The sequence below is a fragment of the Alosa pseudoharengus genome, unplaced genomic scaffold (genome assembly GCF_046254945.1).
Source record: "Alosa pseudoharengus isolate Yale_2024_CS ecotype anadromous, Long Island Sound unplaced genomic scaffold, YU_APseudo_1.1 YU_APseudo_1.1_scf_15, whole genome shotgun sequence".
Lineage (NCBI taxonomy): Eukaryota > Metazoa > Chordata > Actinopteri > Clupeiformes > Clupeidae > Alosa > Alosa pseudoharengus.
The window spans coordinates 12,669,524-12,690,052 of record NW_027468620.1 but is presented as its reverse complement, the minus strand read 5'-3'; the positions used below and the strand labels follow the sequence as shown (position 1 = coordinate 12,690,052).

The window sequence follows — 20,529 nt, the reverse complement described above, 5'->3', positions numbered from 1 at the left end:
CAAGGAAGAAAGGGAAAACCTGGCAGCCAAGGGGAAAAGGTCAGTGAGACTGAAAAGAAACATTGACATTTTCTAACAAATGTGCCAATCTATACAACGTCAATTTAGTTCAAAGTAATTTTGCACATCAAAAAACGTTTTCAATTTCACTGGAAGTTAATCCAACATAAATAAGACCATTTAACTCAATTAGTACAACAGCAGCAATAAATCATGCCAAAAACCCTTTCCAGTCCCTCATTATGAATTATTATCACATACATTGCATCCTCCATGTGCCAAAGAATATGAACAGTGGCGGCTTTTAGTGATGTCTCAGGATTCATTCTTGGGATTGTGATCTTATGTAACCAATATATTTGATCAGTTGTCATTTCGTGTTTGCAGGGAATTGTGGGAGATCCTGGTTTGCCAGGGAGAGATGGAGGTCCTGGTGTGGAGGTACGTTTCAGTTTCCTCTTTTGTCTTATCCTAACATTCTCTCCTCACGTCTAAATCTCTACTCTAAGAGCTTTTTCTTTTTCTCACCCTTTAGGCATACCAAGGACCACAGGGCAAAGATGGCAGGGGTGGACAGGTTGGAACTCGGGTAAGTACATAAGAAATGCTCATTGTGATTTTTATTGTTATTTGTTACTATTTTTTTTTAATAGAGTGTCAGTCCGTACACTTGTTGTAGTGCTAATACACTGGCACTTCTAACAGGGCGAGAAGGGAGCTGTGGGACCTCCTGGGAACATGGGGCCCCAAGGCCAGACCGTGAGTACTCTTTCCTGGCCCATTAAGGGCCATTTCCATTGGTCTTTCTATCTGAATCAGTTTCAGTGTAAAAAATGGGGCTTCAGGAGTATTCCCGGGTTTCCCAGGATTTCCTCTCTTGCACAGATATCAGCTGGATAGTTCTGCTTTGTCCCTAGACGCAGCAGAGTGTAGAGAAAATAAACTTTTGCCTTCAGGTAGATTTATAAAATGTTACTCACTCCAGGGCCCAAGAGGTTACAAGGGCTCGGCGGCGAAGCCAGGAAGGCCCGGATTTATCGGACCCCCAGGACCCACGGTGAGCATTCCGGATAAATATTCCACAGGCCTTTGAAATACAAGTTCATTCTCTCCAAACCACTAAAACATGCCATGCCTCCACAGGGACACATAGGATTACCTGGACGCCCAGGCCCTAAGGTAATGAACTTTATACATTTCACTGCACCGCCAATGGAATCTTTATTGCCTGATTATTTATGCTACGCGGGTGGCTTTTCAGCTGGCAATTTAGCAGTCTGAGTCTATCCCTCACCTGATCACCTGAATGAATGCCGTGTGGTTCACAGAGGATAAACCTCAGCAGTGTGTCTTTCTCCACGTGGCTGTAGCTACCTCTGTGATCTCTACTGTAATGTTGGAGGACTGCAAACATGGAGTCCTGTGGCTCTGTTCTAGTATTCACAACATTCTCGTCACAGGATTTAATGCCAAGACACGACTCACATTTATCTTTGTCTATACATGACCATGGAGGTGCACATGTCAAGGTCAGCATAGCACAGCACTGTATCATGTAACAGCATATGGTTTCCATAGTCCTCCTCGGTTCTCGGTTGTCAGATGGGAACCACACATACAGTAAGCCTCCTATGAGGCAAAGCAGGCAGACAATTGAATAATTCTTTGAGCTGTCCAGACGGGCTCAGAGATTTATTTACAATGAAAGGGGTTGGGAGTGTGTGTGTGTGTGTGTGTGTGTGTGTGGGGGGGGGGGGGGGTATTTTTAGATTTCCTGGTAAGTCCCAGCCTCAACATCTGGACCTTTGGTTCCTGCTTGCGCTGGAGGCCACTTAAGCACCTGCGTTTCATGTTTTCAAGATGCCCCTCAATGACAGCCGACAGGGCTGCTTTCTTCGAAATGATCTAAACACTTGTGAAAGGCTTGTGTCATCTGGTGAGTCACAGGATTCAAAGTCACATCGAACGAAGATGTGCTGTTGTGCCGCTGAACCAAAAGAAATGCCATATATCTGTCCATACGGCACGGAATGTGGGAACATGGCCGCAGATACCAGATTTTGAGGCCTGACGTGTTTTTTGAAATGCGATCGTGTCTGATCTCAGCCTCCCGGACTGCCGAGTGCACAGGCGGCGTTTCAGACAGCCAGCTGGCTCCGACGCAGGTCACACACTACAGAGTGTATGTGACTGAAAGCACAGGCCTCTCTGTTCTATGTCCAGTGACGGTTCTCCATTAGTAGGGTAATCCTTTTCAATACATTCTCTGACGCCAGTTAAAAGCAGCCTCTTGCACCATGTCAGAGCTTTTAAATACGTCTAAACTCTGTTGAAACATACATGGCTTGCATACAAGAACATATAAATGCCATTGCAAAGTGTTCTGCTACAAACGAAGGAACCCTAAAGTAGCGAGTTCAGCCTTGAAGTAAATCTGGTCTTGTACACACATAGATTTCACTGAAGAGTTGCAGCAAAGGCATTTGAGCCAAAGCCAATCATATGAAATGCCTCTGGTGACTGAACAATTGTTTTAAGGTGGATAATGCATCATTGGTTACTCAGATACAAGCAGTGCAATACATTTAGATCATTAAAATGAAGGGATTTCAGTAGAGAACCTGGCACTTTGAAGCAATGATTTAGTCTTTACACTCAAAGAACAAACATTACTTTGAGATCATAGTATCCACATCTCTGTTTGTTTTAACATTTATAACAGTGACAGACAAATTGTAAAGAGGGTGGTGTGACCACAGCTATTGTGTGCTGTACTGATGCACTGTGGTCCAGTACTGTACATCACAGACCCCATAATAAAGCATACTGCAACTCAGAGGAGGAGGAGGAGGATGGATTTTGACTAGAGGATCTTATCTTCATCTGTCCCCTGCTCTGCACCCCTGCCTGAGACTCATCACTGACACTCTTGATCAGCCGACTGAACCAGAAAAAGGATGCTCTGACCGCACACAGGACAGAGAGAGAAGGAAAGGATTTCCATACAAAAACTTTTATCAGCTTCTCAAGGCCTGAAAAATTGTCCTGGGGAGTATTTTTGGAGTCAGGCTGTTGATGTTCTCTGGCGAGTCTCTGTAATAGACATGTGCTTGCATTTAGATTGAAATCACAGCATGGTGTAGGTATATATTGGATCTACAGTAGACATCCTGCTAGGGAATGAACCATACATCCCTGCCATCGTTGTAGCTATGCAGTATAGGCTTCTCGGGTAGAATGAAGGAGCTTAGTCCATTTGGTCGCTGGATGGTGCCAGATCAGTGAGCCTGTGTGCTGTCTCTCTGCTGGTCTGTCTGAAGTCTCAGTGTGCAGGGCGATGGCAGCAGTGCGGTTGGAGAGCAAAAGTTGGCTAGCGATTTCCCGCCCAGAGGTTTGGACGGAGTCGCGGGAGCGGAGATGGTAGGAGCTGAAACGTCAGCAGAGACGATGGGCTCCTTTTCATTTTCCTCTTCTGTTTAATCACTCCCTGTCAGTCAGGTCCACAGACAGGGCCACTGCATGATTATGTTGATTGAACGCTCCGATGGCCTGAGAGAAAAAGAATTAATGTGACAAAGAGCTTTGATGGACATGCCACCGTTAGGCCTTAGGGTGGGTATCTTCTCGACACAAACTGACAGCTATGTCGTCTTGAACTCCTACATGGATGAATCTGACTATTCATTCCATGTAGAAAATGTAAGTTGGTAAAATGGTGTTTCAATCAATTTTTCATTAAAATAAATGCATTAGAATAATAAATTGATGGTTCTTTCAGGGGGATACAGGTATAAGAGGAATCCAAGGTGTAAAAGGTGCAGAGGTATGAAAATATTCCTGGGTGATGACAAGATATTATTTTATATTCAATAATTTCTCTGTGCATTGTTTCACCATTACCTAACATACACTTATATTTTCCCAGGGAGAAAAAGGCAGCAAAGGTCCTAAAGGATGGGTGAGCAATTCCATAATATTTCTATTGAAGCCTTAATTTCATTTAAACAAAACCTGCTAGTTTCAAAGCATTCCGATATGAATAGATTTAGCAGGTCAACACCATGCATCGCAGAACACAATCTAATTACCAAGAGCTTGATCAGGCTCCCGAAAGTCTTGGGGGACCGGAAATGACACTGACTGTGTATGTGTGTGTTTGCATATGTGTGTGTGTGTGTGTGTGTGTGTGTGTGTGTCTGTGTGTGTTTTGACTTCTTATCTCAAGGTTGGTGACCAAGGTCCTCCAGGGTTCCAGGGAGTGCAGGGGGTTCGGGGTCCCGGCGGGGAGCCCGGTCGCAAAGGGCCCGTGGGAAACAAGGGCGTCCGGGGTGAGGGAGGCCCCGTTGGGTTTCAGGGCCCACCAGGACCACCTGTAAGTGCAAAGCTGGCGGGGTGGGTTGGGTTGTGCAATGTTTAAGCCATTGAGTAACATGTTTTGGGAGAACTCCACGCAAGTGTTTGGAATAAAGATTTTATTGACCACTGGGATTCGAAATGGAAAGGAATCTTCGCCAGTGTTACCTTAACTAAGCTATGAGTCATGTGGTAAAACAGATTGAAATGCTACATACTGCCGTTCTAAATAAAAATCATTTCAAGCTCTTCTTAAGTGCACCAACGTCGACAAGGGCATATCCTCATCTTAGAATTTGTGGCAAAAAGAACTTCTAAAGGTGCTTTGACTTGTCTTCCTGAACTTATGTTCACTCTTTGTTTTCTGTCGGATTTTACCAGATAGTTAAAGCCCCACACCCATATGTCATCAAAGCTCGTGTGAGACCCAGTCGTTCTGGCACTTGGCACATTAAATATGTGGTAACCATTTTGGTGTCAAGAATGCTAATAAATGGTTTCTCATTAGTGTTGGTCTCTCTGCAACGCGCAGGAAAGCTTTTCATTTTGTACGGCAGTAAACCCCGTAATGAGCCTAGCGAAATATTGTTGGCGGTGTTTGTTTCTCGTTCATTACTCTGCCACCCATTTTCCTGCCTACCTCTGGGGGTTAAGTGCACTGTTTTCTGTTCCATGTCCCAGACTTGGGTCACAGCCAGTTACGTATGTGGTAATGATTTTCTCTCTCCCCCTCCCTTTCTCTCTCTGTCTGTCTCTCTCTGTCTCTCTCTCTCTCTTTCTCAGGGCCCGACCCTCCCCGCGCAACACGTCATCGAGGTCTGCAAGCGCGTGGTCCTCGAGCAGATGTCCACCTTCGCCAACTCCGTGAAGCGGACATGCGCTGCCGTCTGTCCTCTCTACGGAGACGTGCCCATGGGTGCCCCCGGACCCCCCGGACAGAAGGGACCCCCCGGACCATCCGTAAGTCCCCCGCCCCCCCACCCACCCTATTTGTCCGTGGCAAAAACATGCACAGTATAGCTGTGCGCCACTGTGCGTTAGCGTCTGTCAAAAGCAGCACACGCTGTTAAGTCTCTGTTGACAGGCGGAGCACTCTGCAGCCCACAAATGCAGTGTTTCAGGCTTCATTGCTTTTGTGGACCTGCAGCCATAAAACACAGGACCGGATTACGCTCTATACATTATTTATCTTCGCCTCTCGCGGGGCCAACTTACATCCTTCGCCGATATTGTGACAGGCTGCGAGCGAGCGAAAAACACCGGACTGTTTGGCAGAGCGGCCTGGAATTAAGGAGTTCAGAATTTCCGAGTCCCCGTGAAGACAAATAAGAAGTCACAGATGAGACGGGGCACTTGCCGCTGCGTTGAGAACTCTTGGAGAGGACAGCCGTCTGAGTTGGAAGTGGAATGCCTGTTCCCCCATTTGTCTTGAAGGGCTCGTTTGAAGCCCCACAGACATCCTCTCTCCAGTGGCCCTAATGGGGATAAAAGTACATGGGGCCTCAAGTGCAAACACATGATAGGAATAGCCATCAGCCACAGGTTCCTCTGGCTTGACACCGCATGACATTCAAATTTACTGCCAAAGCCTTCGAGTGATAATGACATGTAGTCGAGGAAAAATAAATATTCAGAGAAAACTGTCATGCTTAGTTTAAATGCCACATGTATTGTACCAGTATCCATGTATACACAACCCTGTCAAATTCTTTACACTTGAAATGTTAGGAGATTATTATTTATTTAACAGTACTTTAACAGTACATTTCATTGTTTATTGACACTTTGTTTACAATTAATTCCACCAACCTTGCATTCTCATTATAATATTCAACAAAAGTTAACTTTTTTCTTTTTATGCTAGATGCAAAAAGTGTGTATGTTAACATGATGTAGCAGTAGAAAGCACACACATAAAGGTCTGAATATGACTGCAGGGTGACCCTGGTACTGATGGTGTTGATGGCGAAGTGGGACAAGAAGGATTCTATGGAGAGGCAGGTGACCCTGGCAAACCCGGATTGCGAGGTAAGGGTCATCATATAGATCATACTCTATATGGCCTCATAGTCACTGAATACCCATCTGCAATCAGTAATGTTAGTCATTAACACTGGATAGGTGGAACTGAGGTTTACTCATAAATAGTAATTATTGCATAAATGCAACCGTCTCTACATTCAAATATTCTCAGATGAGCTGACATAACTGCACAGTCGAGGACTTGTGATAACAAACATGATATCCAAGAGCAGATGAAGGTGTAGATTTAACAATAAATGAATATCCATGTACAGAACAGAACTAATTGACGTGAACCATGTACTTCTCACACATATTGCAAGATGTACTTAGGCTTCAAGTTATGATGAGAGTTGTGTTTAGACTAAGTAGTGTGTTATAGTATGTGCTTACTTGATATATAAATAGTGTAATTTATTCTTAAGTAGATTGTATTAAGCGTGCTTAAGGACTACGTACTCAGCAATTAAAGTTAAATATGAATGAAGACACTGTAGATCTAAGCAGGTGGTAGAGTACCCACAAATGTTTAGGATTAGGGATTTACTTTACTAAACCCTAAAATGTGTCATAAATACTCTTAAGTAGGTACTGGAAACCCAAGGTTTTGTTTGCATTGCTATAATCTCAGTGGTATATGGATCATTTACCACTACAGGGGTTCTCTCTACAGGCAGACCATCTCAATGTATTGCTATTTGATCCGCCATGATGTCACATGTATAGTACAGTCCCTCCGCCAAGCCAGTGAAATTGAAGAGTATTTACAAGGCGTTTTATACATTTATTCGCCGATGATCTCAGTAACACACATGGTCGTTAATCACGTCGAACAGCACGTTCCCGTGTACCAGCCTCCTCCCCAGGGCATGCCAGTCCAGCGTGGGGGTCGTTAAGCATCACAGTAAAAGCCTCTCTGTGTCCCAGGTGAGCCAGGAGATCAGGGTGACAAAGGAGCCAAAGGCTACGGCTTGCCGGGTTACCAGGGAGACCAGGGAGCAATGGGTAACTTCATCTCGCTATTTATTCAACATTATGTTTTTCATACCACAATTTGTGACACTCACCTTTCATTGTATGTTGCTTTGGTGTGGAGCAGTGACATCAACATTAAGTACATAAGTACATAAGGTACATATAATATCAGTGTAATACAGACATTTCATCATAATCATTCTGTGTCACACTATTCAATGCCACACCATTGATTGTAATAACCTCACAGCCAGCACTGACTAGTGCTCAATGGAAGCACAGTATGATTTGTGTCCAACGCACGTCTTCCAGTACATGAAGAGTTTATACTTCATCCACACCACCAGGTAAGAGGGGCAGGCTTGGACGGGCCTTCAACGGACGTCCGGGAGAGATGGGCGAGAGAGGCCACGGTGGCCGGCCTGGCCTCAGGGGCCATCCTGGCCTGCGCGGCGTTCCTGGGGTGTGCTTGACCACTGGTTGTGCGGACCTCGGCACAGGCGCAAGTGGAGGCGCAAGCGGAGGCGCAAGTGGAGGCGCAAGCGGAATTGGCGACCCCCAGCCCCAAGTGCCTGCACCCGTGCCCGCCCGACCAGCACCCCGACCCCAGCCACAGTCGCCCCGTCGCTTCCGAGGGCGCGGTTAAAACTGTCAACAACAAGACTGAAACAAACAAACAAAAACAAAACAAAGTCACTTTTAGTCACTTTTAAGGGTGGGGTTGGAAGAGAGGAGAAAAAAACCTTGCTGTTCATACAGAGATTTGCCCATGATTTAAAATGATTAAATATGTAAATATATGAGCCAAAATTGTATTGAGAAAGACTGAAACAGACCCACTAGACTTTAGTCTTGTTCACCAATCAGTCTTTAACATCAGGAAGGGAAAACAACAGAGGAGCTTTGACGAAGACAGGTGGATGATTATTTAACTTGATTTTGAGTGATACTCATCTCTTTCTGACGTGGAATACTGCTGTTCTTTGTAATAAAATGTGGAAAATAATGACTAGCTTCGCCATGCCACCTTTTCCACCGTCTCTTATGATGAATGAGTTGTACTGTGTTCTGTATTCAAGCAGCGCTGGATCATGAGCATAATTACAGGGTAATAATACTCTCCAATTATGTGATTCCAGATCTATTGTGATAGGAATAAATGAGTTGTAATTACTTAATTATAACACATAGTTACAAGATACACAAACAGATAGCCTCCCAAGGCTTGCCCCAGCACGCAATCAATAAATGTGTCAGATTATGCACACAACATGGTGTAGGGTATTATATTAGCCACAGTGTGGCACGTAGGCTATAATTTGCAAACCAGCATGGGTGTGTGGGTAACAGGTTTTTCTTTGCCCACTTTCAACAGTCACTTATTTCAGTATTTCAGCATTTTCTTCGTATGCCTGGGGCTTTTAAGAAGATATTCTTTCTGTTTCATGTTACCACGTTCGTATATGACACTCTGCTATTGTTTTAACCAAAAAACTTAAGGATGATTAAATTAATTTGCAATGTGGCAAGGCTACATTGAATTTGAGAAAGGAACCATTTCAGATGTGAGTCGAGATGTTTGTTGCTTTTGGGTGTCAGAATCTGCTTTGGCGCGTGCACATGAACTCTGCACATGAACTCTAGGTGGAAGTGAGATAGCCTTACACTGAATAATAATTGCAGTTGCAGCATTTACCATCACGATATGTTTGTGTTAGGGTCTACTGTACTTTTGTGTCTCTGTACGCTTCACTCCATTTATTGTAGAGATTGGATATCACTGTGGGCTATTTCTCTGAAAAGCATAAAGGGGCTCTGAACAAAACAACAAACAAATCTAGCATTTGTGCATGTTTAAATCATGAGAAAACAAAACTCATGAACTTTAAATCGTTCATCAAACAAAACTCACACTTTGGTGCACAATTCCCAATTACAGTATGCTGTCCTGTGACATCCCAAATAATGTCATCTTTCATGCAGTGTCTTTCATTTGTGGAAAACACACATTACATTTTGGTGCCCATTCCTTGTGTTGATAACATTAAATTATTTTCTTTTGTGCATTTTTCATCTATTATTTTATACACAGTGCCACAATCTCTTTCTCTTGCCATACTGTTGTATAGAGTATATTCCCTTCTCCCCACCTACCCTGAGAAGACACATAAGTATGCATGCATACGGTTAGGTACTCTGAGGATATGGCACTGGAGTGGAGTGCTATTTTCGTGTTTCTTTCGCTGACTCGCGCTCATGGACGCCTACTGCACCTGACCATTGTGTCCAGAGCTTCCGGTGTAATTAGGCCTCCTCCATGAGGCCCCTCATTCCATTCCCACTCACAGTCCTGAGGGGTGTTTTTCTTTTCTTTCTTTTTCTCAGTCCTGTTTCCTGGCCTCCCTCTCTTCCTCCATCTCTCTTTCTCCTTCTCTCTCTCTTTCTCTTTCTCTCCAGGTTCCTCTTCTGAGAGGTCATCATTTTTCTCTTGAATTCAGATGACACCTTCCCCCAATAGCAGTGGATGTCTCTCTCTCTCGCGCGCGCGCTCTCTCTTCCTTTTCCGTGGTGTTCTGTCTCTAGTGTGTTACAGCCAGTTCCTTCCATGGAAACTCTTAATATTTTGCTCCATCTCTCTTTCCCCGATGCCTCGGCCCAATCGCTTGCCTCAGCACCACTTCGAGCAGATCTCCCCGATGCAAACCACACAAGTGATCATGCTAATAGTCGTTTATTGCATGGAATTATAAACCATTACAGCTCAACTACTATCCTTCGCCAAAACAAAGACTGACTGTTGCTTTTGCTGAGGTTCACAGTAAGGCTAATAAAAGACGGTCTTAAAAAGAGAAAGTAGCTTTATTGTGCTTCTGGTTAACCATGATGAACTCTTATTTGGGACCAAATTAGCACTTGAAACTCTGAAAGTGAGAGTGTTAGCGAGAGATAACAGAAGCCAATGGAGGATATTTTATATAACCTCAGAATATTGTGGTTTTGAGATTGGTTTTGCATATCCGTGTCTATACGTCTATGATCAAGCTGGATGCATTCAGCTATCCGGCCATACAATAACATGACTTGTAATGCAAATCACACATCTTCTGTTTTGAGCATTATGAAACATGGAAACAACCCTGGACCGTGGCCTCGCCATTTGTCTCCCAAGTCCGAACGGAATGCCCCGTCTTTTTTTTTTTTTGGAGTCCCTGCTCTACATTTCAATTACCGCTGTGAGGACTCCCCACAAATCTGCAAGGGGGTTTTCCAGTTTTCCAGGTGCTCCTCTGTGTGCGCACATCACGCAGCGCCCTGCAACTCTCTGATTAGACATTCGTCAAGAACGGAGCGGAGCTGCCAGAGTCATGTCAGCAGACCGAGGGCCTCTACACGACAGCGCTCGGAGTCCTCCAGCCTCCCCGGGCTGATGGAGGGAGCCAGCCGGAGCTTTTAGACTCCAGTTTATGGCCAAGGCATTAGCCTGAGGACTTTTTTTTTTTTCACTTACTCAAGCAGAACACCACAAAAGTCTTTTAGAATAGTTCTAGTAACTTTTAATAGCTTCTACGTGTTTTTAAGAAATGCTCTAGCTTACAAATGACACAGAAAAAAAAAGCACAGGGTTGTGTCATTTCAGGTGAAAAAAAAGATGGTCTGCAATGCCAATGCTATTAAAAGCTTTGGTCACTCACATACTTCGAGCTGCAGTGATCCCTTAGCTCCGGTCTGCCTATTACACTCTCACAGCAAATGTTCTTTCATATTTCATGCAAGAATCTGTTGATACTTTTTATGCTCCCAGGAGTTTATCAGGCATCAAATGTGTAGAATGACTATGGCAACAATCATCCACACATCTGGCACATTTCCTTTTTTAAACAAGTCTAGAAGCAGCAATTCATTGTCAGAGCCCTATTGGCTCAATGCCTTCCATACTTAATAAATATCAACAATCCTTGGTGTAACCAACAACAAAGACCATGCATGAAAGGAACTGTTTACAGCATCAGACAATAACATGAATATAAACTGATCATACATTACTATAACATACCACAAGTAATGTTGACACATCCAAATCAGGACTGTATTGCAGTATAAGGTAAGGTAAGGTATACTTTATTGTCCTGTTTATGATACTACTTTATTGGGGACATTTTGTCTTGGGCTCTAGCCACAGCATCACTACTTCCACGACACCGTACTACACCATGTAGTCAGTGTGTGTTAATGTAGGAGGTCATGTCACTTTAAAGCTCTATTCTCTGTCAGAGCCTTTGTTGTGTGTAGTCGTGGGTTCGGACTTGTTGCTGATTCGGCAGAATGTGAGTTGTTGAAGGGTTATGTGGGTGGTAGAGAATATTGCTGCTAGTCTCTACTTCCTAAAACAGGCCACACATGTCAGTCTCATCAAGCCTCTTACAAACCAGAGCCACTGCTATGAGCAATATACCTTTGTCCGTTTGGACTGGTGTGACAAATAAACTTGGTTTGTTCTATTTAGTGTACATTACGTTATTTCAGTGTCTGGCAGAATTCTACAAGTCACTGTCTATGCTCTCTTAAATGTTGTACTGAGAGGAGGCCTATAGGCAGTACAGCCATGTATGATTAGACCCAGGGACTGGGAATAGCTGTAAAAAGTAAACTCCAGTATGCATAACAGCAGTATATCAACAGTGTACTGGGTTAAAATAATTCACAACCTTCCTTAAGATTACATCAGTTAATGTCATGCTACCCAACAGAGATTATTTGGACAGCCCAGAGTGGAGGAATGATTCATCGATTTTAATGCAATTTTGTTGGTCATCACTGATAGCCATCTAAATGAGTTAATTACACAACTGACATTCAAAGTCAATGATGCTGTTCAAGAAACAGATTGCTGCTTATTGAGTTCTTCAAGAGGACCACACACAGCCTAACAAACCCTAAACACAACAAAATGTCCAGTTTAAACAGCTGGAGCGTAAAGGTGAGTGTCCAGTTAAAAACAAACAGATTAAACTTAAAGTATGTCTAATAGGCCGTTTCAAAAAACATTCTGTCCTATCTAATCTGCAACTCCTTTTCAGAATCCTTCACATAGTGTTTAATCGCCCCGACCATCGTACACAATCCAAATCCCTAAAGCTTGGAAGGATGTTGCCGGCGTTACTACTATTTTCCTCTAGCTCCGACAAAAAGGGGGTTGTCTTTCTTTCATTATTTTTTCTAAGCTTTCCTTATCTGTGTGTCTTTCCACCCACTGTAATTGAGGGTGGCTGCAGTCCAAAAGATCTATGCTGGTGGAACTGAGAGAGACAGACAGACAGAGAGAGAGAGAGAGAAGAAGAAAAAGAAAGTGTTCAAGAAAAGAAAGGGATAAAGAGTGAAATGGGAAGAGAGGGAGATTAAGAGAGGAAGGGGGAGAGGGTTGAGAGAAGGAGAGGCAGTGAGACAGAAAAGTGGAGAGAGGGTGAGGACAAGCAAGAGAAAGAGAGAAAGAAAGAGGGAGGTTTGAGAGAGAGAGAGGTTTGAGAGAGGGTGAGGACAAGCAAGAGAGAGAGGTTTGAGAGAGGGAGTGGGAGAGAGAGAGGTTTGAGAGAGGGTGAAGAGGACAAGCAAGAGAGAGAGAAAGAAAGAGAGAGAGGTTTTGAGAGAGGGATAGTTGGGAGTTGGAAAGGGACTGGAGAGGGCAGGCTTTCACACTGGAGCAACATCTGCACGGCTGCAGCCTTCTCTTTGCACTCTGCACAGCCTGCCTGTCGTCGCTATGGAACTCCAATGAGGAGATGAGGAGTGAGAGCAGGGGAGCTGCTACAGGAAAGGGTCGTGCCTCAGCCAACCTCGGCATCAGGTAACCTCTGTTTTCCCTTTGCCACACACAGGGCAAAAAACTTGCCTCGTGCCGTAACCCGCAGGCGTGCGTGGATGTGTTTAGGCTCAATGGGCACGTGTCCTTGCCTTCTGTCAGCATTTCAGCCTCTTCTTTCTCTTCCTCTTCTTAATATATTAATCAAACCATCCATCAGCAGATGCTAACAAAGAAATAACATGTACCCCTAATCCATCCATTTAACTGCTGCTGTCAGGTCATCCCATGCAAATGCATTCAGAAGAACTTGATCTGTACATGTGTTTTGTGAATGTAGCTAGCATATTCTGCAAGTGTTCATGTTCATCTTGGTTTTGCAAGTGGTCAGAGAGCAGTATGAAGTTTGAGCCTTTAATTAAAACAGCATATTTCAGACAGATAGGGAGAGAGAGAAAGAGAGAGAGGGGAGGGAAGCCTGCAGATTCTATGCCTCATGCATTTCATATCAGCTAGTCTCCAGAGGTCATTGAGCGGAGCTTGCCAGAGTGAAAAGCTGCAGACGTGGTGGAGGCATACTGAAGACATTAGGGGTAGTTATCAGTCCCTTGTTTGTGCCACTGTCACATTCAAAGAATGAATGGAATGGTTTAACTCTGACAGACTATCTGCTCGTCTCCCTTAGATGAATATGTCTTTAATTCAAGAGGATTAGGTACAGTAAGGCACCTCCTCTGCAAGGGATGCAATTTTTTGTGTGCACATTTTTTGCGCAGGTGAGACAGAGTTTGAAGGCAAAAAAAAAGGAATTTATTTTGGATCCTACTAGTCCATGTTGTTGAGCAATCTTCACTTGGCGTGAAGATGTGAGATAATGCATTGGCTCATTAGCGAGCTGCAAGGCAACACACCAAGTAGAATCCCCTCTGGGAAGGGAATGGTTTGGTCCACAGTAGAATGTTGGGTTCACGGTTCGGATTATTTGAAATCAATGCAATGGTTTCTGTGATATAATGTTTTGGCTTTGTTTTGGTGCCCCAGGATCTTGGCCGTACTTCACTTTCCCCCTCATCTTGGCAAACCAATTGAACATGCAAAACAGCAGTTGTTGATTTAGAGATCAAATTACCGCCTCAGTACAAACTGCATGAAACAAAAAAATAAAGAGGCAGATCTGGGGGAACAGAAGGCTTCCAAAACAGAATCATTCACCACAAAAACATGGAAAAGGCTAAAAGTGGTCAAAAATGACGTTAGGCATATGCGCATTGCGCCTAATTGCTCCTCCCTTCGTATCCTTTCTTGTCAAATTTCAAGTAAAAAATATTGAAGTTTGACAGAGGATTACGTAACCATAAATTGCGATATTGAATTGCACTGATGGTTTTTTGGTGGGGGATACTTAAATGGTTAATGCTCAGGGGCAAAAAGGTTAATGCTCTCGGCAACACCTCATCTGGAGAAGTGAGGAGAATCAGCTGTTCAGCTAGGACTTCCTGTCCCCCCCAGCCAGCTGGACAAGACCCTCCAGACTTAGATAAATCTTTAATAAGTATCACTACAAACAAGACCAGTAACTCATCACTGGATTCCAAAGGGATTCTTGATGTCATGTTTCAGTGCAAGGGGGGAAAGATTCCCAGGGAAGCGGCATTGTGGTGATTTTTTTTTAGTGTTTTTTCCCCCGTGCTTTTATTGTAGCGCAGGATGTTTTAACACATTGCATTCCAGCAACATTACTATACCTTGTTTTCCTTCATCTTGACCTAGGTGTAGAGCCGTAAAGTGTCTGGAGAACGCCAATAACTTTAAAGGTCAGTGGAAGGGTCATGGTCCACAGAAGTTCCATATGGCAAACTAAGGAACTGACCAGTGGACACGCACACACACATGCACACCATACACACACTCAGTCACACACAGACACACGCACAAACATACATATGGTACACATACAAACAAACTCACTCACGTACACATAAGTTAACAAAGACACCAAATGAAGCACAGAAACATGCATGTGATCATAACCATCCATCGTCATCATCCTCTTCATCATCTTTATCATCATCAGAGAGAAGAGCAACAGGATGTATATCTCCAGTATGGCGTTTTCATGCGGTCTACTCCGGAGAGTGTAGTGTTGCATGGCCACATCATGAAATCGGAATCAGGCTCTTTTTTTCTGGTCCGGAGTTGCCTTCTTTTTTTGTCACGAGTACATGTGTTTGGTCAATGTCCAGAACTGGAACTTCACTGTCTGACGCTGCAAATGGGTTCCATGTGGGACTGGCTGGGATGTAGAAATATGCAGTTCTGGGGAAATTCAACCAAAAAAACTGGGGGATTGTTGGAGGCGAGTTTTGGAGTTGGGGGTTGGGATGGTTGGTGTGTGTGTGTGTGTGTGTGTGTGTGGGGGGGGGGGGGGGGGGTATAGGGGGACCTTGGCGACTGGCTCCTGCTGATGGCTGCGCCTTCCAGATATCTTTCCCCTAGCGTTTTGATTGGGTAAGCGCTGGGAGTGGGTGGCCTGTTCCAGCTTCTCCGCCATGGCCGTTTGACGCTGCATGCCTCGAGCCCATGTCCAAGAGTGGAAAAGCGCGATCACGTTACAGGCTAGACAACACACACACATGCGGCACGGCGGAATGACGTGCGCAAGGGGTAAGACCCGTGTTCCGGTCCAGCTGGCCATTCCCAGGCCGTCGCCGAAGGAACTGCCTGGCTGGCAGGTGTTAGCCTCGACAGATCGATTAACCAGTCGACATCCCTTCTCTCCATCCCCCCCCCCCAATCCCACCTCCACACACACAAAAAAACATTGTCTGTGGAGCATATCTGTTACTCATTTATTTTAGTCTTTTTATAATGTCTACGTTCTTTTCACTCCCTCTTGCTGGAAAGTTCCATAAAATACACAATTCCCCGAAGCAGACAGAGTTGAAACGCAGTCCGCATTTGAAGAGGAGAGATTCGAGAGATTCCGCGCAGCACGAGGACATTAACAAGAATTAGTTGTCCGATAGTTAGCAGACGCGCGACATAATGTCTAAACGCAGAACCTTGGGGAGGCAAAGCTAAACACTAACAGAGAATGAATCCTGAGGACAGTCATCTAAGTCATCTGGCCGCGCTTCCAAATAATTTGACAAAAGTACACGGCATACCATTTATGGCTCTTGGCTGCTAACGCTCTGCTACCATGTTAAGCCTGAAATGTTTGTGTCAGCCTGCAGTTTTGTTGGCATGGACTTAACACTGTCACATAATTTGTTTGCCAAACATGCTATTAACAGCCTCTATCTCTTTTTGTCTAAAAATAGTCTATTGTACACAAACACGAAATGCATGCATGCTGGAGAAGTAATAACAGTACATGACATCTGATCTGTACCTTAGCATCCAACTGAAGATGTTCATGTGAAGGCATCTGAGCAATGCACGTCTTATTTTCATTTTTTTCTTCAGGTGCAAAACTGGAGCTTGGTTCTTGCGGATCATGGGTTACAAAACAAGGTCCATGCATTATGTCTTGTGGTGTCTTTACTTCTTGCTCCTTCACTTGTTTTGTTCAGCACAGGATGAGGACATGAGATTGAGTAAGCGTGCTTCTCACATCTTCATCACAGTATGTTGCATATCTCCATTTGCATGGTGACCATTGTCTTATAACATTGAGGTTTACTGAAACTTCACTGTGGCTTTCCATACCAATATCATTTGCTAAGTCCAACATTCCATTGATTTTGTTTATGCAAACTATAGGAATAGTAAAACTAACTTACTTCTTACTCCAAATAGCTGGCAAGTTTGGGCTAATTTAGAATTGATTAGTTAGTTTACTTCACATTATACCTCCATATTGTGAACCATCTGGTTGTTAAGTAGCAATATTCCCACTTCTCTTCTGCAGGTTGTAGAACTTCCCAGAGCGATCTGGTTTTTATAGTAGACGGATCATGGAGCGTGGATGATGTAAACTTTGAGATTGTTAAGAAATGGCTGATGAACATCACTTCCAGCTTCAACATTGGCCAGAAGTTCACCCAGGTCGGAGTGGTCCAGTACAGCGATGACCCACTCTTGGAGATACCTCTGGGCAAGCATTACTCCAGCAAAGCCCTCCTGAAAGCAATGGACGACATCAATTACTTGGGCGGAAACACCAGAACGGGAAAGGCTATTAAATTTGCCACTGACAAATTGTTCGCCCTCTCTGAACGTGGTCCACATGGCATGGCAAAAATCGCTGTGGTGCTGACGGACGGGAAATCACAAGACGAGGTATTGGCTGCCGCCGAGGCCGCAAGGAAAAAGGGGATAATTATCTTTGCGATCGGTGTGGGGTCAGCAATAGAGGAAGCAGAGCTAAGGGCCATTGCCAACAAGCCGTCGCGCACTTATGTTTTTTCTGTCGAAGACTACAAAGCCATCTCCAAGATCCGTGAAACCATAAGGCAGAAGCTGTGTGAAGGTACGTATGTTTGTGATTAATACATTTTGAAGTTCCCTGGGTTGAACTATGTCCGTTTTGGACCTAAACCTGTCAAATCGTTGTAAATTGTAAGTAAATGTAGTCCATAAAAAATATGTGTTTTTTAAAAATAGCCAGGTTTATAGGCCTGGCTCTCACCGGAGAGGAAGTGCTGTTGTTGCCCCTCCGCATGTTTACCTGGAGGCCTCACTAGAGGACAGATTTGCATTGTGGCCAAGAGAGTGCGAGCTGCACGGATCGTTTGGTGCCTCCCACTTCACATGAAAGATCAGGGGCTGATTTACGCAGCAGAACATTCGAGTACTCTGTGCCCATATCACAGGCTGTAAATAACCCTGGAGCGTGAAATGACCATGATCTTCCATATAGCTTGGTCTCTTCCAGAAATTGGGTTGTCAACAAAGCATAGTAATTCCACACGTTAGTACCTCCACGTTGACCAAGCTTACAGTTGTGCCGACATTGTAAACATCCTGTCAGAGTTGTACTGTACTGTACTGGATAGAGTATAGTGATTCTTCATGCGAGTACAGGAAACAATCATCTCAATCTCTTTGACCAGGCCGTTCTTGCACCTAAACGTACAATACAATAGACTGAAAATGCTGCAGAACATAAAACAGTTCTCTGCAAAACAGTAGCAGATGTTTTTTGTCAACCAAATAAGGAAACTGACCAACCATTGGGTGGTTTACAAACACTGTCAGGAAAAACATCTTATCCTAAGTCATTTTGATTTGGTGTAGGCTGCCATATTAGCCAGGAAAGTCTTTGAGGACTTGTAAAGAAACAATATAAAAACTGAGAAACAATATTGCCATTAGGTTGGAAAATGTGACTAGCATAACATTTTATTTGGACTCCAGAGAAACGTGTTAACCCAAAATACTTTGCAGGATCCAGGCAAAGCCCACGATTAAGATATATTTTGCTAGTGATGGTCCCTTTTTGTCTCTTTTTTAAAAGAGAGAGATGTTCTTTAGACCGACTGCATATTTGCACAATGTCCAGGTAACCATGCCAAGGCTTTTTACTACAAATTCTTCAGTTCAGTCCGAGGCCAAATGAAATCAACAGTTGCATTCCATACATGCTTAACCCTTTCATCACTTTATGTGCTGACCACACAGCCTTGGCTACGACCACAATATGCCTGAGTCTCATACCCCATTTAGTAAAACGGAGTTCAGTTTAGTCATTTTAATTCATAAGGTAGACACAAAAGAATAACCTATTCAGGTAGCAGAAATAGTAGTTGCCAAGACCTCAATCCCCAAAAAAGACTTCAAATGAGTTGGATGAATGGATGAATCTGAAAATGCATTCAGGTTCATTTGAAAGGAGTGCATTGCTGAGCTGAAATACTAGATATACAGTAATGTTCTATGTCTAGATGAATAGATAGGCAAGTGAATAGATATTTAACCTCCGAGCCTTTGCCTTCCTCCCTTTCAGAGACTGTCTGCCCAAATAAAATCCAAGTAGACTCCCGGGACGAGAAGGGATTTGACATTCTGCTGCACCTGTCCGTGGCCAAAAAGCTGAAAAAGACACAAGGATCTTACTACGGCAAAAAAGCCTATGAAGTAACACCCAGAGTCGACTTAAGCGACAGCACCAAGTAAGCCTAGTTAACACCCACATATCTTGTCAACTGAGAATTAATAAGGTCTATCTGACATATCAATAAATCCATTGCACCATATAATATACAATAATATGATTTGAATACTATAATAATAATAATAATAATAATAATAATAATAATATCAAATAAACTTCTATGAAAGTGAATTTCAAAAAATTGTTTACTTGACTGGATTTTCAATTATGGTTATGTTTAAAAGCAACCTTGGACCAAGTCAATTAAAGGAGAAATACGCATTATTTTTCACATAGATCTGTTTCTCGAGATCACCGAGTACTGTCGGTATGAAAACAACCCCACTGCGTTTTACCTAGTTTGAGTTGCTAGTTCCAACAGCTACTGCGCTACACTCTGGAGGGATGAACATGGGGACTCACGGACATGCTCTCATCCCTCAGTCACATTAGCTACAGAGATAAAAGAGAAAAGACAGTGACAAGCGGCACCAACTTGCCGTTGAGTGGGCTGCAACCAAGGCTGTGCTTCGCGGGTGATTGATGGCCACCGATTTCTATGTGCAAGGTGGCTGACAGTTTCTCGTACATTACTTCAGATGTATTTTTTTGTTACAAAACCTAACTTTTTAGATTTACAAGTTCATATTTCTCATTACATATTGCAAAATATAAGGCCACAAACCCTAATCTTAGTTAGTACAGAAATACTGCCTTCGATATGTTAGCTCCACCATCTTGGATAAAGTTTTCGAGTTAACTTTTCAAGCAACGAACGTCATGTCTCCTTCATTCCGATTGGCAGTCGCTTTGTTGCATAGCATTTGCATAAAATAAACTTCTTGTCTATTTTGGCCCTGCCTTGCTTGTGGCAGTTCGTCGCTTGTCGCTGGCAAACGGCCACTCCCATTGAAAATGAATGGCAGCCTGCCACTTTGTCGCTGTGTCTTTAATAGAGGGAGAGCAGCTTCACAGAAGAGAACTTCTGACGGCAAATTTGAGGAAAAGTTGGTGAACCACCCTTCTTACGTAATTTGATGGTGCTGATTCTGAATATTTTGTTTACCAAGCTCAATTCTGAGTTCTAAGCCGCATAATCAGCATTTTAACATAAAATATCGATTTTTTTACCTTATTTTTCCCTAAATTGGGTTGATTTCAAAAGTAATCACTAAAACCAAATAAAAGTGTTCTCTAAATACATGTTTGAGCATTAAAGAAGTCATACTATATTTTATTAACGTATTTAATGGGAACATAATTACAGTTAACATGTAATAAACTC

The 20,529-nt window shown here is 43.5% G+C and overlaps 2 protein-coding genes across 5 annotated transcripts in view; both read left to right on the top strand.

Moving 5' to 3' along the window:
* The window catches only part of LOC143124219 (uncharacterized), an 18,594-nt gene extending 10,395 nt beyond the window's left edge, over positions 1–8,199 (top strand). The window contains exons 14-26 of the mRNA XM_076285604.1: positions 1–39; positions 388–441; positions 536–589; positions 706–759; positions 986–1,057; positions 1,144–1,179; positions 3,779–3,823; positions 3,926–3,958; positions 4,226–4,372; positions 5,137–5,313; positions 6,291–6,381; positions 7,303–7,380; positions 7,698–8,199. The exon at positions 1–39 is cut by the window's left edge and continues 6 nt beyond it. Coding sequence (XP_076141719.1) covers positions 1–39; positions 388–441; positions 536–589; positions 706–759; positions 986–1,057; positions 1,144–1,179; positions 3,779–3,823; positions 3,926–3,958; positions 4,226–4,372; positions 5,137–5,313; positions 6,291–6,381; positions 7,303–7,380; positions 7,698–7,996 — 1,179 coding nt within the window. The 3' untranslated portion in view covers positions 7,997–8,199. The remainder of the gene's footprint in view (positions 40–387; positions 442–535; positions 590–705; positions 760–985; positions 1,058–1,143; positions 1,180–3,778; positions 3,824–3,925; positions 3,959–4,225; positions 4,373–5,136; positions 5,314–6,290; positions 6,382–7,302; positions 7,381–7,697) is intronic.
* Positions 8,200–12,862: 4,663 nt separating this feature from the next.
* Positions 12,863–20,529, top strand: part of col21a1 (collagen, type XXI, alpha 1) — a 45,270-nt gene continuing 37,603 nt past the window's right edge. The window contains exons 1-5 of one of the 4 annotated variants that reach the window (XM_076285601.1): positions 13,117–13,192; positions 14,918–14,961; positions 16,616–16,746; positions 17,061–17,621; positions 19,098–19,263. In XM_076285601.1, the coding sequence (XP_076141716.1) occupies positions 16,647–16,746; positions 17,061–17,621; positions 19,098–19,263 (827 nt within the window). In that variant the 5' untranslated portion in view covers positions 13,117–13,192; positions 14,918–14,961; positions 16,616–16,646. Of the gene's footprint in view, positions 13,193–14,917; positions 14,962–16,615; positions 16,747–17,060; positions 17,622–19,097; positions 19,264–20,529 lie in introns of all 4 variants that reach the window. The other 3 variants (XM_076285602.1, XR_012987001.1, XM_076285600.1) reach the window with 3 other exon arrangements.